Source organism: Rhipicephalus microplus, chromosome 7 (genome assembly GCF_043290135.1).
Source record: "Rhipicephalus microplus isolate Deutch F79 chromosome 7, USDA_Rmic, whole genome shotgun sequence".
Taxonomy (NCBI): Eukaryota; Metazoa; Arthropoda; class Arachnida; order Ixodida; family Ixodidae; genus Rhipicephalus; species Rhipicephalus microplus.
The window spans coordinates 145,024,548-145,039,250 of record NC_134706.1 but is presented as its reverse complement, the minus strand read 5'-3'; the positions used below and the strand labels follow the sequence as shown (position 1 = coordinate 145,039,250).

At 42.4% G+C, this 14,703-nt stretch overlaps 1 protein-coding gene across 1 annotated transcript; it reads right to left on the bottom strand.

Annotated features, from left to right (window-relative positions):
* Positions 1-3,250: 3,250 nt before the first annotated feature.
* On the bottom strand, positions 3,251-10,714 carry LOC142767900 (uncharacterized). The gene is made up of 2 exons (XM_075870143.1): positions 7,398-10,714; positions 3,251-3,401 (listed from the first exon to the last, which is right to left on the bottom strand). The coding sequence occupies exons 1-2, from the start codon at positions 10,712-10,714 to the stop codon at positions 3,329-3,331; spliced, it is 3,390 nt and encodes a 1,129-aa protein (XP_075726258.1). The 3' UTR covers positions 3,251-3,328.
* Positions 10,715-14,703: the final 3,989 nt, after the last annotated feature.

The following is a 14,703-nucleotide window of genomic DNA, read 5'->3' as shown; positions in this document are numbered from 1 at the left end:
TGTATGGGCAGGGTGTCTTCTGTAGAACTGCGTCGATGCTGAGCGACTGATGAAGGGGCAGGCAGGTCTCCATCCTGTCGACTTGTGTGACGCTATGATGAATCGGAGACGTGGCCTGGCTCATACTCCGTGTTTATTTCATTTTCACTTCTTCCTTCTCGACCTCTACTACTAACTCCTAACTATCGCTACCTTCTTACGTTACATATATATATGCACCTGCAGCAATGTTTTTCAGTGTTCTGCTGTAACAATGCTTCAGAAACAGGCGGGAACTCTGGATTAGTGTCCACCGTGTAAATTTACAGGTGATTTTGCGGGTACATTTATAAAGTACATGTAGCTATAGTTCGTAGTATGCTCCATGTAAATTAACTGATACTTTTAATGTGCTGAACCAAATGGCAGCCGGTAATGTGATCTAGAGTCTGCAGCCTACATTTCCTTGGCGGAAAATCTTCGAGTGCAGATCCAGCAATTTTCTCTCGTACACTGGGGCCACTTTAGAAGCCAAGCGTGTTATGGTCGAGTTCAATGCTGTGTGCGGCGTGACCACCCTTGCTGCGCATGCGCGTCCCCTCCCCGTCTCTCTTTTCTCCTACACTCCCCCTTCTCTCGACTCGCACCATCGACGCAAGCAGCATCTGATAGCGAGTTCCTTGATAAAAAAAAAAAAATGACTGCTAGCACTGCCCAACCGTTCACTGGCCACCCCGTATTAGGCACTGGATATTGACCTCCAAGGTAGTGCTGGTGATAGATTTCTCTTGTGCGTTGTTGAACAATGAAAATGAGCAGAGTGCACGTTATACTTAGTTAAAAATGTACTGAGGGTCTCTGCATTTAATAAGAGTCTTGTGTCTCTCACCCATTAGCAGTGATTGGCATGTTACAGAAAGAAACACTGGTCCATCACTGCGTGCTTAGCGCCTCGTCCCCAGGTTGATCTCCTGCGCAACGCCACGATGAGAGCCAGCGTCCACGGCGCCGCCTGTGTAAGCGTTAGCGCCCGCTGCTTCACACGTATGCATGGTTCCCTTTAGTGGGAGAGAGCAATTTTTCTTCCACCATCAGTTTGTCTATCGGCGCAGATCGCAGACTGCGCAGCTCGTAAGCAGGAGCCGTACATTAGGAATAAGGCCTGCATGCCTTACCAAATGCATCGCGTACCACGAAATTTTAAATATTTATTCCCCATCTGCAGCAGTTAACCTAAACAGCACTGCGCGCGCAATCAAAGCCGCGCCACGTCAATGTATCTATATAACTCGGTGACAGCTAAGACATCATGTGCGAAGATGGCACGTGGCTAAGTTACTCAAGGACTCATGCAAATTCAACTTGCGATCAACCAGCTATAGTTCCCAAAGTGAGCAATTAAAGAAATGTAACAGCTATTATCACATCAGGTATTGCCTCTCACTCACATAATAGCCTGTCAAATGTGAGCAGCTTTAATACATTAACAGGTGCGTACGACGAATAAGGCATATATCCTTTGATTGCTGCACATCATTTACTTATAGGCTTTACCGCAACGCTTTCGCAATGCAGTGAAGCTTAATCATCTTTTGGTAATTGTCTTTTTGTCTGTTTGAAAAGGACTCGCCAAGATGCATACTTGGCCTGAGCAGTCGCAAATGCTTATTTTTGTTTGATGCACAAGTGGCCTGTGCATGCGTTCATTTCGTATCATGTAATGCTCTTCTGCTCACGCTGGCTTTACCGCAGTGCTTTTTCCATGCGGTGAAGCTTGATCATAGTTTGGTATTTGTCCTTTTGTTTGCCTGAAACGGACGTGCCAAGATGCATATTTGGCCTGAGCAGTCGCAAATGCTTATATTTGTTTGATGCACAAGTGGCTTGTGCATGCGTTCATTTCGTATCATGTAATGTTCTTTTGCTCACGCTGGCTTTACCGCAATGCTTTCGCAATGCAGTGAAGCTTAATCATCTTTTGGTAATTGTCTTTTTGTCTGTTTGAAAAGGACTCGCCAAGATGCATACTTGGCCTGAGCAGTCGCAAATGCTTATTTTTGTTTGATGCACAAGTGGCCTGTGCATGCGTTCATTTCGTATCATGTAATGCTCTTCTGCTCACGCTAGCTTTACCGCAGTGCTTTTTCCATGCAGTGAAGCTTGATCATAGTTTGGTATTTGTCCTTTTGTTTGCCTGAAACGGACGTGCCAAGATGCATATTTGGCCTGAGCAGTCGCAAATGCTTATATTTGTTTGATGCACAAGTGGCCTGTGCGTGCGTTCATTTCGTATCATGTAATGCTCTTCTGCTCACGCTGGCTTTACCACAGTGCTTTTTCCATGCAGTGAAGCTTAATCATCTTTTGGTAATTGTCTTTTTGTCTGTTTGAAAAGGACTCGCCAAGATGCATACTTGGCCTGAGCAGTCGCAAATGCTTATTTTTGTTTGATGCACAAGTGGCCTGTGCATGCGTTCATTTCGTATCATGTAATGCTCTTCTGCTCACGCTGGCTTTACCGCAGTGCTTTTTCTATGCGGTGAAGCTTGATCATAGTTTGGTATTTGTCCTTTTGTTTGCCTGAAACGGACGTGCCAAGATGCATACTTGGCCTGAGCAGTCACAAATGCTTATATTTGTTTGATGCACAAGTGGCCTGTGCATGCGTTCATTTCGTATCATGTAATGCTCTTCTGCTCACGCTGGCTTTACCGCAGTGCTTTCACAAGGCAGTGAAGCTTGACCATACTTGCTTTTACGTGCCTTGCGACTTACAAAGTTTTGTAATAGCTCAACTGTTGACGCTAGAAGTGATGCATTCTATGTGAAAGTTTTATACTTAACTTCGGGGATTCATGTTTTCATAAAGTTTTCACAATATATCAGTAAGGTCGAGTTGGAAACTATGCATTTTTAGAAAACGCCCACGAACACGACGGAGACACGAGATTAGAAAGACTCAGTACTTCGCCTTTGTCTTGTCCCTCCGTCGTTTTCACGTTCATTTTCAAAGTATCTATCAAAATGCTGACAACGCTGTTTCACTGCCAGCAACCTTTGGCGTGTAAGAAAGGGAGCTAAATTTTCTCTCAGCCTGTAAACCAAGCAATTGCGGCTACTCGATGTGCGATAAATAAAAGACCAAAATTAAGAATGACCAGCTGATGTTGATAACAGGTGCTCATAGCAGCACTTTTTTGCTGTGCACTTGAATTCCTGTCTTATGTAATGTTATGGTCCGTGAGTACACAATGACACTACTACAACCAAGAAAAATTTTACTAACATTTATTTGTAAAATAACTGCTACAAAACAGAATTCTGATCCCCTTCTTAGTAGTTGCATAATTTAGCTAGAAGAAGACAGCATCATCCAACTTCCTGATGACTTGACAACAGGGTGAGTCCACAATGTACTGGACCTGTACAAGATGAAGAAAACAGACGAAAAAAACAACAGATAAATCAAAGAGTTTAAAAAATGGCACCTGAAACTTTCAACTTGCCCACCACAGCAGTGAAAAGACTCCTGTTGTCATATGTATTTTCTGCCTGTTGGTCCGCGGGCACAAGTGCCAGTCTTGTTTATTAATAGAAGCTGCTTAGCATCACTTCATTGCAAGACTTTTCTCTATCCGCCACCCGAGAACGCGCTCTGTAGCGGTCAGGCTCCGCCTAGAGACTTGTGGCAGTGTGACGTTAATGTGGGCAATATATACACAGACTTTGGTTGCTTAATTTGTAGCAAACTCATTGTGAGCAAATTTCATAGTTGCATTCATAAAATATTTGAATGTTATATTGTAATATAACACTAAAATGCTGAGGCTTTAGAGCATTACAAACTCAGCCTGCCTACATTAACAATCCCAGTGCCACAGGCATGCAAGAACTGCTTGCATAATCATGAATCAACTAAACCATTTTGATATATTGACAGGTTTTCAAAAATGACTATTTTTGAAAATTTTATATTCATATTTTTCTCTTAAAGGGCAAGTTACTGCTGCTGAAAAGAAAAAAAAGCAAATCATATACAATATCTGATACTTTTTGTTTGCAGTTTACAGCTGCACATGGTAAAAGGCTGCATGCATGAGTATTTGCTGTGTGCCATTCATGGTAGTATTTCCGAAATCCTTATTCAATTGACATTTAGTGATCAGCCTATAAATTTTCTTGTTTTTTATTTTTTATTCCGTGCATTAGATATGAATATATTTTAGTTCAGGAAAATTTGCTCAACAAAGGGAAGTTTTCTACTTTTGGCAAAAAAACAAAACAAAGCAAGAACTAGTTCTAGAACTTTTATGAAAGAGACAGGTGTGAGGTTTGACGTGATGAGAAGTCAATAAAGAAGGAATGCCACAGAAAGGATTGCCTCAACAAAGGAATTTGGTTCGTTGGGGTAACATACATTTGGCAATGTTTTTATGTACTTCTAGTTAACGCTCCACCACTAGCTTACAACAAGGAAAAAAAATAAGGTGGTGCATGCAGAAAGTTAACTCATCACATAATGTGAAAATTTGACCCAGAACAAGAGAAGGAACAAAGACGAGTGCTCACCTCCAACAAGATTTATCTTGAAGAGCAAACATATATACTCTTGAAATGCAAAAAATAGACAAATCATTCAAAAAGCCCACAACTGCCATGCACGAAAACCTTACATCCTCAGCAAAGACAATTCGTTTTGACAAATCCCTAGAGACAGAGTGAGAGAAAGTACTGATGCAGTTCAGCTCTAGTCTACAAATCTTTTTCGCCACGACAATTTCTCTTGTAGTTTTTTTTTTTCCCAATGATAATGGTGTCACACAAAAGTGGTTTGGAGCCACACCTGCTACAGTGCAAGGCCAAGAAACGATTGCGACCATTCTTGAGGTTACAAGGGTGTTTATTGCAGCACGTGTGGCTGCAAAATGATTTTGCGGGACATCATTATTGCTGGAAGAAAAAACAACAAATAAAATGACAAGAGAAATTATCGAGGCAAAGAGGATTTGTAGACTAGAGCTGAACTGCATCAGCACTATGTCTCGGGCTTTGTCAAATTGTCTTTTTTGAAAATGTAAGATATTTATTTGCGCATGGCAGTTGTGGGCGTCTTGAATGATTTGCCTGATTTTCACATTTCAGGAGTATATATGTGTTTGCTCTTCAAGATAAATCTTCTTGGAAGTGAGCACTCGTGTTTGTTCCTTCTCTTGTCCTGGGTCAAATTTTTGTGCTATGTGATCCGTTATGCATTACCAACATGCCTAACTTCATACTTTCGATCCCTGAAGTCAGTCCCTAAAGGGCCACTCACCAGGTCCCATAACAAACTGTGGAAGTTGTGTATCTAACGGAGAGCATTATACCACAAAAAGTTTTTCAATCGGTTCATTACGAGCTGAGAAAACAGTTTCTTCTTTTTTTAACAGCAGGAAACAAGGATGAAAGGAGGCAAGCTCAAAACCCTTGCCACTCCCCCGTGTAGCCTTCACAAGCCAAATCTCTTTCCTACCCTCTCCAGCATCCAACCAAGAAGTCACGTGCACATGACGTGCTCAAACAAGCCCAACCCTCGAGCGCGCGAGCGGTGTTTTTTTGTTGACCAGCATTGTATTGTGTCTACTGCCTGTTTTTGCGACATTGTTTGGAAACGCTGGCTTTGATGCGGTTGAAAAGATGAGCATAATGAGTGCTCGAATGCGCAGGACCATTAATTTCTTTTCCAGGACAGGAGTCTGCTTGATGCAGTAACCGCGGAGACACAAACGCATGCGAAACGCCAGCACATTAGCTCGGCATCTCGTTGGAATTCACGGGGAAAAAATGCAAAAGACAAACGCATTCTTCTATTGCGTCTCAATATGTATTCCAAGTTTTATTAATCTCTTCAAGCAACAAATTACATTAACTACGCATGTCACGTTAAATAATTTCCGTCATGTCACGTGCCACTGTTGGCAGCGTCAGAGCACAGTCGTATACATATAGGACCAACGTCACTGCACTGCTGTGTATGTAGGGCGATTCATACTTGCACATCATAACCTCCTTCTCTGGGGGCGCGACCCAAAAAAAAGGGGGAGAAGCGTTCGTTTTGAAATTTGACCCATTTCCACGTCGCATAGAGTTGCAATGTTTGGCAGACGTGACCATAAACTCCCGATGTACGCATTGCACTTGTCAGCTCAAAATCGCCAAACCCGGTGAGTGGCCCTTTAAAGAAAAGCAAAAATTAGACGAGGAGACATGAAGAATGCTTAGAAATTTTGCCATATGTCTACACCAAAATGGAATGCTATTATTAATTAGAAGAATGTATCTTTTCCTTGGCAACCAGCAAACATGACTGAGAACAGACGAATACTTTTTTGTCCAAGTTAGCTGCTAAAGAGCCGAGACAAGCTCCGTGAAATCCTCTTGAACAACTTGCACAAGTAATGTCCAATACTACCCCACTATATTGTGGTTGCCGGCAGACACAATGTAACTTGTAAATACTATCTCTTGGCTGTACGCGAGCAGCCATGGAGTTTATGAGGGGAAAGTCTTCGATCATACCATTTTGTATGCATTGCAGCAAATGTTTGCGTAGCATAACTTGGTTAAGGTTCAAAGTTTCTGGTTTTCTGCCTGACGCTATATAATACATGTTGGCAATTGCAAACAAGCCACAGTCAAGTGTGTTGCACTGGTTTTGTGCCTTCATTGTTTGAATGGTTAATGTTGGCGATTGTAATTTTAGAATATGACAGATTTGCCTAACAGCGTCAGGAGGGGTATCTTGATCAATTGAATCATATATGAAGACTGTGTTTTTGTCCGCACCAACATTTGTTACTGTAAGCCAATGATTGGGGTTCTGAACATGCAAGATTTGAACGAAAGGGCCTTTGATTTGAGTGAATTGTAAACATCGGCCCAGTAAGACATCTTGAAAGCCGACACAAGTAGGATACTTTTTCTGAATTAAATACTGTGCGACATTGATTACGCTATCTGATATGGAGGTGCCCTGTACCAGAACATTTAAATCTGCATCTGAAAGAGAATACCGTTTGTAGACATTTAGCATGTCTACTTTAACAGTTGCAAGGCCTACCTTTTTTACTTGATTTGGGAAAAATTTACGCTTGACAGCTCTCACTTTTTTTGGCCGCCCCCTTCTTGCTTTAACCAAAGGTACCACAAGTTTTGTACTGTTAGAATGCCCAAGATAACTTGTGGCAGTAGTTTGTGCTAACTGAGCTTGTGCAGCCTTTATGGCTGCTGAAGTTTGGTTACGAGGAAATGTGGTTAAATTTCTGAAGAAAGCCTCGCAGGACGAAAGTTTTTCCATTAACTCCTTCTCACCACAATTAGATAATACGTTAGCCACGGTTTTTGACATTTCGCAAAGACTCTTATAAGCATAAGTATACTTCTCTTGTGCAGTGTCAAGCTTCACACAGGGTGGTGACTGAATGCTGCTTGTTACCACTGGTGTGGCACTAGTGGTTGTGCAGCTGTCACTCAGGAAATGATCCTTGCACCACCTGTCTGGTATGCAAGCCTTGTCGAAAAGATCTTGCTTAGTAAAGTCACGCACTGCTAAAATATGTGCACAAGGCAGAGTGTACTGGTTATAAAAAGCACATGTGCAAGAAGCCAAGCACAATGAAACACTGCACTGTGATCTTGGTGAAACTACAACATAAGAATTAGGAGTGGAAGTGACTTGATAACTTACATTTTTAAACTTCTCATACTGCTCTAGTACTTTACTTGTAGCCTCAGAAGTGCAATTACGGGACAATTCTAGCTGAAATGGGTCATTGAAATCATTTATGTTTAGGTTCAGCTTCATTTCTTTAAGCTTAGAGAACTGTAGAGATAAAGAATCATTATCAATGTAACCTACCAATGCTTCTATTGCTTGAACCAAATGCATGCTTGAAGAGAGATAATTTTTAATCTTTTGATTGTGGCACTCAATGCGATTATTAGTATTATTACCAAATGTAGGAAGGGCTTGCCGATATGCATGTACCCACATTTCCTTACACAAGTGCCAGTTATGCATATAGTAAGAAATGAAATCTGTGCAAGTCATAGCTTGGAGGTTAGCAAGCTTATCGAAGTAGTCTTGCTCAGTGGGGGAATAAACTAAGCTTTTTAAGAGAGGAACCAACTGATCACGTTGCTGTCTAGCTTTTTCATTAACCTTTTGCTGGAAACAATGCAACACATGCCAGGTACACAAAAGTATGTTAGAATTAGGAAGAATATTGGTTAAAATGCGCAGTTCATTGAGATCTTTATCAATCATCACTACTTTGCAAGCAGACACAACAAATGGGTTGAAATCTACAAACTTTGTGAACATGGGCTCAACAATTTCAGTCGTCTCATTTCGTAAGAAGGCATAACACACAGGTCTCCCACGACCACGACCATCTTGAACTAATATAGAGTAAAGAATATAACCCTCAATATTCACTTTATACGTTCCATCAATAAATAGAATCTCTGGATACTTTTCCAAAATCTCACGCATGTGCGTTGTTTGAAGAAGTATGAATTGCAGGTTATTATTTTGATTCATTTCATAGTGAATAACCCAGTTTGGATTATTTTTTAGCAAGGTCTCTACCTTCTCTAAAACCATTTCACCATGAGCCTGCTCATTGCGGATAGGAATAGAAAATCGTTGCTTGTAATTATTAATGTCCTTTGTAGTTAACTTCTTACCAGTTTTTTGCTCGACCAAGTTTTTAAAATCCTTTGCGCCAATATTACATTTAGCTAAGTCAAAGAATTCTTCTTTTTCTCCATGATTCAGGAGCCTCTTCTGAGGATACAAATCATAATATTCTGTGGGATGGTTATGCTTAGCTTGTAGTTTAGTTATCTTGTAGTGCAGAGTAGGCGATTTACATAGGCTTACCGATACTGTCATTTCACAGCCAGTACCATTGTAAGCTTGCTTTGGTCGCTTTCCTATCCCCCTGGGCTTTATTGTGCGACCGTGAATGCAGCTATATTTATTCCTAATATACTCGAAGTCCTTATCTTCTGATGTGAATGGACTTTTATTACTCTTATTTATCATGACTACATGCCTGCCCTCCCTGCACCACTCATCAAAGCTTTTCTTAAAAGAAGGAAAGTTATCAAATGTTGCATTTAAATAAACTTTGCTACCCCCACCATATAGTGTATTTACTGGGTTATTGAGGACGGTTGGGTTGGCACCAGTGTTTACACAAATAGCCTGGGCACCAAGGCTGACAGGCCTGCTTCTGGATGTCAAAGCAGCCTCACAATACTTGTACTGCACAGCTGCAGTGCACCCAGCTTCCATAGGGTCACCAGCCTCTGTGCCAGGATCGCGCTCAATTCGCATGCAATCCCGAGTCAGTGCTGGTAGATGGCTTTTGCAGACAGAAACCTCGTTCACAGCGTCATTCGTGACAGATTCACAGTGAGTCGCGGAACTAACTGAGCAGTCTTTCAACTGCTTGCTAGGAACACGCTGCACCTTTTTAAAACTATCACGAATGACGTTGTGCGAGACACTGGCTCGTCCTTCAGGCTTTCTACCACAGACAGCGGAAGAAGCAGACTGAATCTGTTTCTGGCTCACAACTGCTGTCATAGGTGAAGTGGACCTGATGGACTTGGCAGCTGTCACAGCAAGAACTTTGCCTTCACTGTCTGCACACAGTTTAGAGCTCTGTTCTTGCTTGTGCAGTGCCGCAGCCTTCCGCCGGCTCTTCTTTGACTGCACCAGTTTCCACTCACTGTCGCCACACTGGCCGACAGCCTGTGGCACAGCTGCTTTTCCAGCACTGGCCTCCTCTTCCCCCACAGAAGAGCGCACAAGAGCACTCTCATGCTCCTGTGAGGCTCTCCTTATTTTCCTGTCACAAGTGGTGCTTGCACCTCGACTAGGGATCATTGGCTGAATAGGCCTCTCCCCAGTGTTTCCCTTGCATGGTACACTTGTGCCATGGAAAATGGGGGAAGGCAGGCTGTCCCAGGTCCACCAAGACTTGCTTCCCTTGCAGCGAACGCGGACACCGCCAACGAGCGTAAAGCCAATACCATGAATGGTACTGGCCAGTTGGTCAGTGTCGTGTCTCTGCATGAGAGCACTGCTGGTTTTCCAGACAGGAGCTGGTGCAGCGGAAGGTCCACCTACTGCTGGAGAATATTGAACTGCATGCATACCAAGTGCTGGAAAATCGACTTCCAAGTTGATGGAAAAGTGCTCCTGCCGAGCCCACCCACTCCATGCAGATGCCTTGGACTCCTTGTAGGACTGTTGGATGTGTCTCCTCTCTAGTTGGGTGGACAAGGCACAGGCCTCACGGTACAGGAAGTCTGCCAGCACCTTGTTGCCAAGCCGGCTGGGGTGGACACCATCCCTGCTCAGGAATCCAGGCCAGCTGTCCACAAGACTACCCAGGATAGTGAAGCCCCTCTCCAGGCAAAGCTGTGCGAGTGCGGCATTCACATTCCTGTAGTGGTCATTCAAATGACAAACATCACACAACTGTTCTTCCCCTTGGCGGTACCGATTCTGCCCCCGAGGAAGAATGGCAGAAAAAGCTACATGCAACGTGGGATTGCTTTCGATTATTCCCTGAGCGAGCTGGCGATATTTGTCTATGCACATGTTGACATTGTCAACAGTGTTGTTCGTGCCAACATGTACAATGACAACATCAAAACTGGCCAGGTTGTCAGCAATCATTGAGAGCAAGTGCTCAATCCTTATTCCTCTGTGTGCGGCAACGCTAACAGACAAGCCACGGCGCGATGGGAAATACTGGTCGACGTATTTCACCATTGAATCGCCCGCTACTAACACACGCGTCATGTTGCGCACACTTTCAATTCAGAATTACACCATGAAAAAAAAAAGAAACAAGAAAGTGAATATTTAGTCTAAAACACGGCTGTCAACTACGCAAATGCACTACGACACAGATACGAAGCACGTTAACACGGATGACCAAAGAAAGGGCCACGCACAGATACTGCTAAATCAGCCTATACGCGAAAAATCACAAAAATACGTATTGGGATGGATATAAACAACGTTAGTAAATATAAAATAGCAGTGAAAATAAGCGGTTGAGCTTAGATGAAGATGATGTTCGAGGCTTGCGAATATGTAGCAGAACAAGGCCTGTAGACAGCTCGCAGAAGCAGCAACCAGCCGTACTCCAGCAGCAGCAGCAGCAAGTGAGCGTCTGCTGGCCAGCTGAGCCACGTTCCGATTCGGTAAATTCGAACAACGCGCTAAATCGGAAACGACGTATGTCATGACAATTTTTGTGACGTCACTTCCGTGCGGCGCAGCAGCCAGTTCTGTGTGGGGATGGCTGGAGCGCCGCGCGGCGCAGCAGCCATTGCCTTTTAATTAACGGAATGAACCTCCCATTACAGAAGTCGAAGCGCGTTCTCTTGCTGTCTCTCTTACGGAGAAGCCACAACTACAGGAGAAACATTTTCAGCCAAGAAGTGCACCGCGGATAGCACCAAACTCTTACGAAAAAGCCACAGCTACAGGAGAAAAATTTTATGCCAAATTTAGCGGCAGTCTGGCAACAACCACCCCAAAGTCTGGCAACAAACTTATGCAACGCCAAATAGAACCTTGCCGCTGTGACTGCGATATACCCTGTCGGTGATCACACGTGAATGCTTATACCAAGTTAAACCATTCAGTTAGATCTGTGCACTTTTGTGGCTTCTACTTCTTTGGCTGCTGCTTGCATGACAATGCAACAAAAAAGCAGTCTACTAATTACATCAAAATTACGCAGAAATGGTGCATCATACTTAGGCAAGTCCCTAGAAAATATAAAACGTCTGGAAAGAAGCCCATGGTTAAAGAACCCCAGGTGGTCAAAATTTCCGGAGCCCTCCACTACGGCGTCTCTCATAATTATATCGTGGTTTTGGGACGTTAAACCCCACAAATCAATCAAGAAGCCCATGTACATGTTCAGTCTTGCAAACAAGCTTATTAGTCACGCTTTTGGCAAATTTTGTTGTTAGGGTTCTGTTGACATGAGCCGTAGTGGGCCACCGCATTATACATATATTGTATAATTGGTGTGTCAAGTGGTCACCTGTTAATTGCGATCTGCATAAAAAGCGAGTGCTTTCCCTTCAGCACAACTTTGGCATGCTCACTTTTCGCCTATCACCTAAATCTAAACCTCGTCGTACATTGAAAGTGTCATCATCATCAGCCTGACTACGCCCACTGCAGGGCAAAGGCATCTCCCATGATCTGCCAATCCACCCGGTCTTGTGCTTTTCGTTGCCATGTTATACCTGCAAACTTTTTAATCTCATGCACCCACCTAACTTTCTGTCTCCCCTTCGTGTTTGCCTTCGCTGGGAATCCAGTCAATTACCCTTAATGACCAGCGGTTATCCTGCCTACGTGCAATGTGCCCGGCCCATGTCCATTTCTTATTCTTGATTACAACTCTGATATCCTGAACCCTGGTTTGTTCGCTGACCCACTCTGCTCTCTTCTTGTCTTTTAAAGTTACACCTATCATTTTCCTTTCCTTTGCTCACTGGGTCATCCTCAATTTAAGCTCAACCCTTTTTGTAAGCCTCCAGGTTTGTGCTTCGTAGGTAAATACTGGCAAGATGCAGTTGTTATATACCTTCCTCTTGAGGGTTAGTGGCAGATTACCAATCATGATTAGAGAATGCTTCCTGAATGTGATCAACCCCATCTTTATTCTTCTAGTTACTTCACTCTCATGGTTCAGCTTCGCGGCTCCTACCTGTCCTAACTAGACATATTTCTTTACAACTTCCAGCGTCTCTCCACCTATCGTAAATGTGAAAGTGCTGTTTTCTGCCGAGACTGTAGCACATTACGGTACTTTAGTTTTGTAGACATTTTTTCGGACCTACTTTTCTGCTTTCCATGTTCAGTTCTGTAATCGTGAGCTGTAATTCATCTCATAAGTTACTCATCGAGGCAATGTCATCAGCGAATCGCAGGTTACTAAGATACTTTCCATTAACTCTTATTCCTAACTCTTCCCAAGCTAGGGTCATGAAAACCTCCTGTAAGGACGAGATGAATAGCACTGGAGAGATTGTATATATCTGCCTTACACTCTTCTTTATTGGAATTCTGCCCCTTTCTTTATGGTGGCTGTGCATCCACTGTACATATCTTCCAGTGTGTTTATGTAGCGTTCTTCGATACCCTGATTCAGTAGTGCCTGCTTTACTGCTGATGTCTTGACCGAGTGAAACGCCTTCTCGTACTCTATGAAGGCTATGTATAGGTGTTGATTGTATGTGAAGGTGTTGTTTGATATCTTTATGGCAGACGATAACGTTAACATTATGGTACATTCCACAGTGCAGTTAAGTGCGGCGTATTTCAATCGGTGCATCTTTTTTTCATGATCTAGCAGTCATTTATTTTGGACAAAAAATGTCAGTTATGGTCTTGTTGCTTTTTCCCACTTCATAATGCAAACTATTTAATAAAAGACCACATCTCATACATTAATAAAAGGACCAGGGCAGTGGAGGGCCTTGACACTTTGATCATGCACTACCATATTGCAATTTTCAACTGCAACTCAAAGACCACTGCTCGGCAGATTTAATGCATAATAAATTCTATTGTTGTAACATTTGTCTGTGTAAACTTTTGGTTGTGAAAACATGCTCAGACGATCGACAACAGCTGGTCCATTAGTTTTTAAAAAGCACTCAAATGGTACTCCATGCCTACTGACTATAGCACAGCATAATATTATTTGTCTAAAATATGTGGTCAATAGGTACCAAACAATAGCTGCGGCACTTTAAGCAAGTTATTTACAGTTAAATAAAGGCTGGAAGCACTTGATCACAGCACTATTGGGAGTCTGTCATCATGTACAGATCTTTTGTAAAAAAAGCCTTTGCTAGTCTTTGGCAATGGAGTTTTAACGCCCTTCGCTCACACCAAAAAAAGTTGACTGTTTTTCTAGGTCTTAAGCTCTTTTGCTGGCCTCCGAACAATGTTATACTAAGCTCTATTTTTACTTTTTATATAGCTTCTTTCCTATCTTTTTATAACAAACTACTAATACCTGCACATTAAATGTCCAGAAATTCAAATACATCTGAAGTCAAGATTTTCACAAATTATTCAGATTTTCTTTAGCGTGTCAGGATGGTGTCATAACATATTGAAATTCACTGTAATGAATAGAGTATTTTTGTTCTGATTTAACAGGTGCTGTTTCAATTTCTATGCATTTGCACACATTGTCAAACACATCACAAATGATCTAATAACAAATGCCTCAACTTAGTAAACAGAAAACTTGTATATTTCAAATGTGGTGTTTTATTGTATCTCATGAAGAGGGTAACATCATTCAGTAAAAGCATTGCTGGTGATCTCCATAGTCATAGAACTGATTGACTTTAAGTAATTAGTATTGAGGTTCCACTTTGTTGCATGTACATGTAGTAGCACCATATTTATCCTTTTCTTTATGACTCTGCAGTTCATTATAGGCATTTGAACAAACCGGAAGTGTCGTATTATTGTTGCCCGTCTTTGTCATAATTCACCCTTACTTAGCATAGTATTTGATGCTACATGCCAAAAAAGAGATTAATATGTCACTTCTCCCATTCACCACAAAGAGGTTTCTTTTTGAGCTATTGTTCAAGGCAGAGATGTTATTCAGC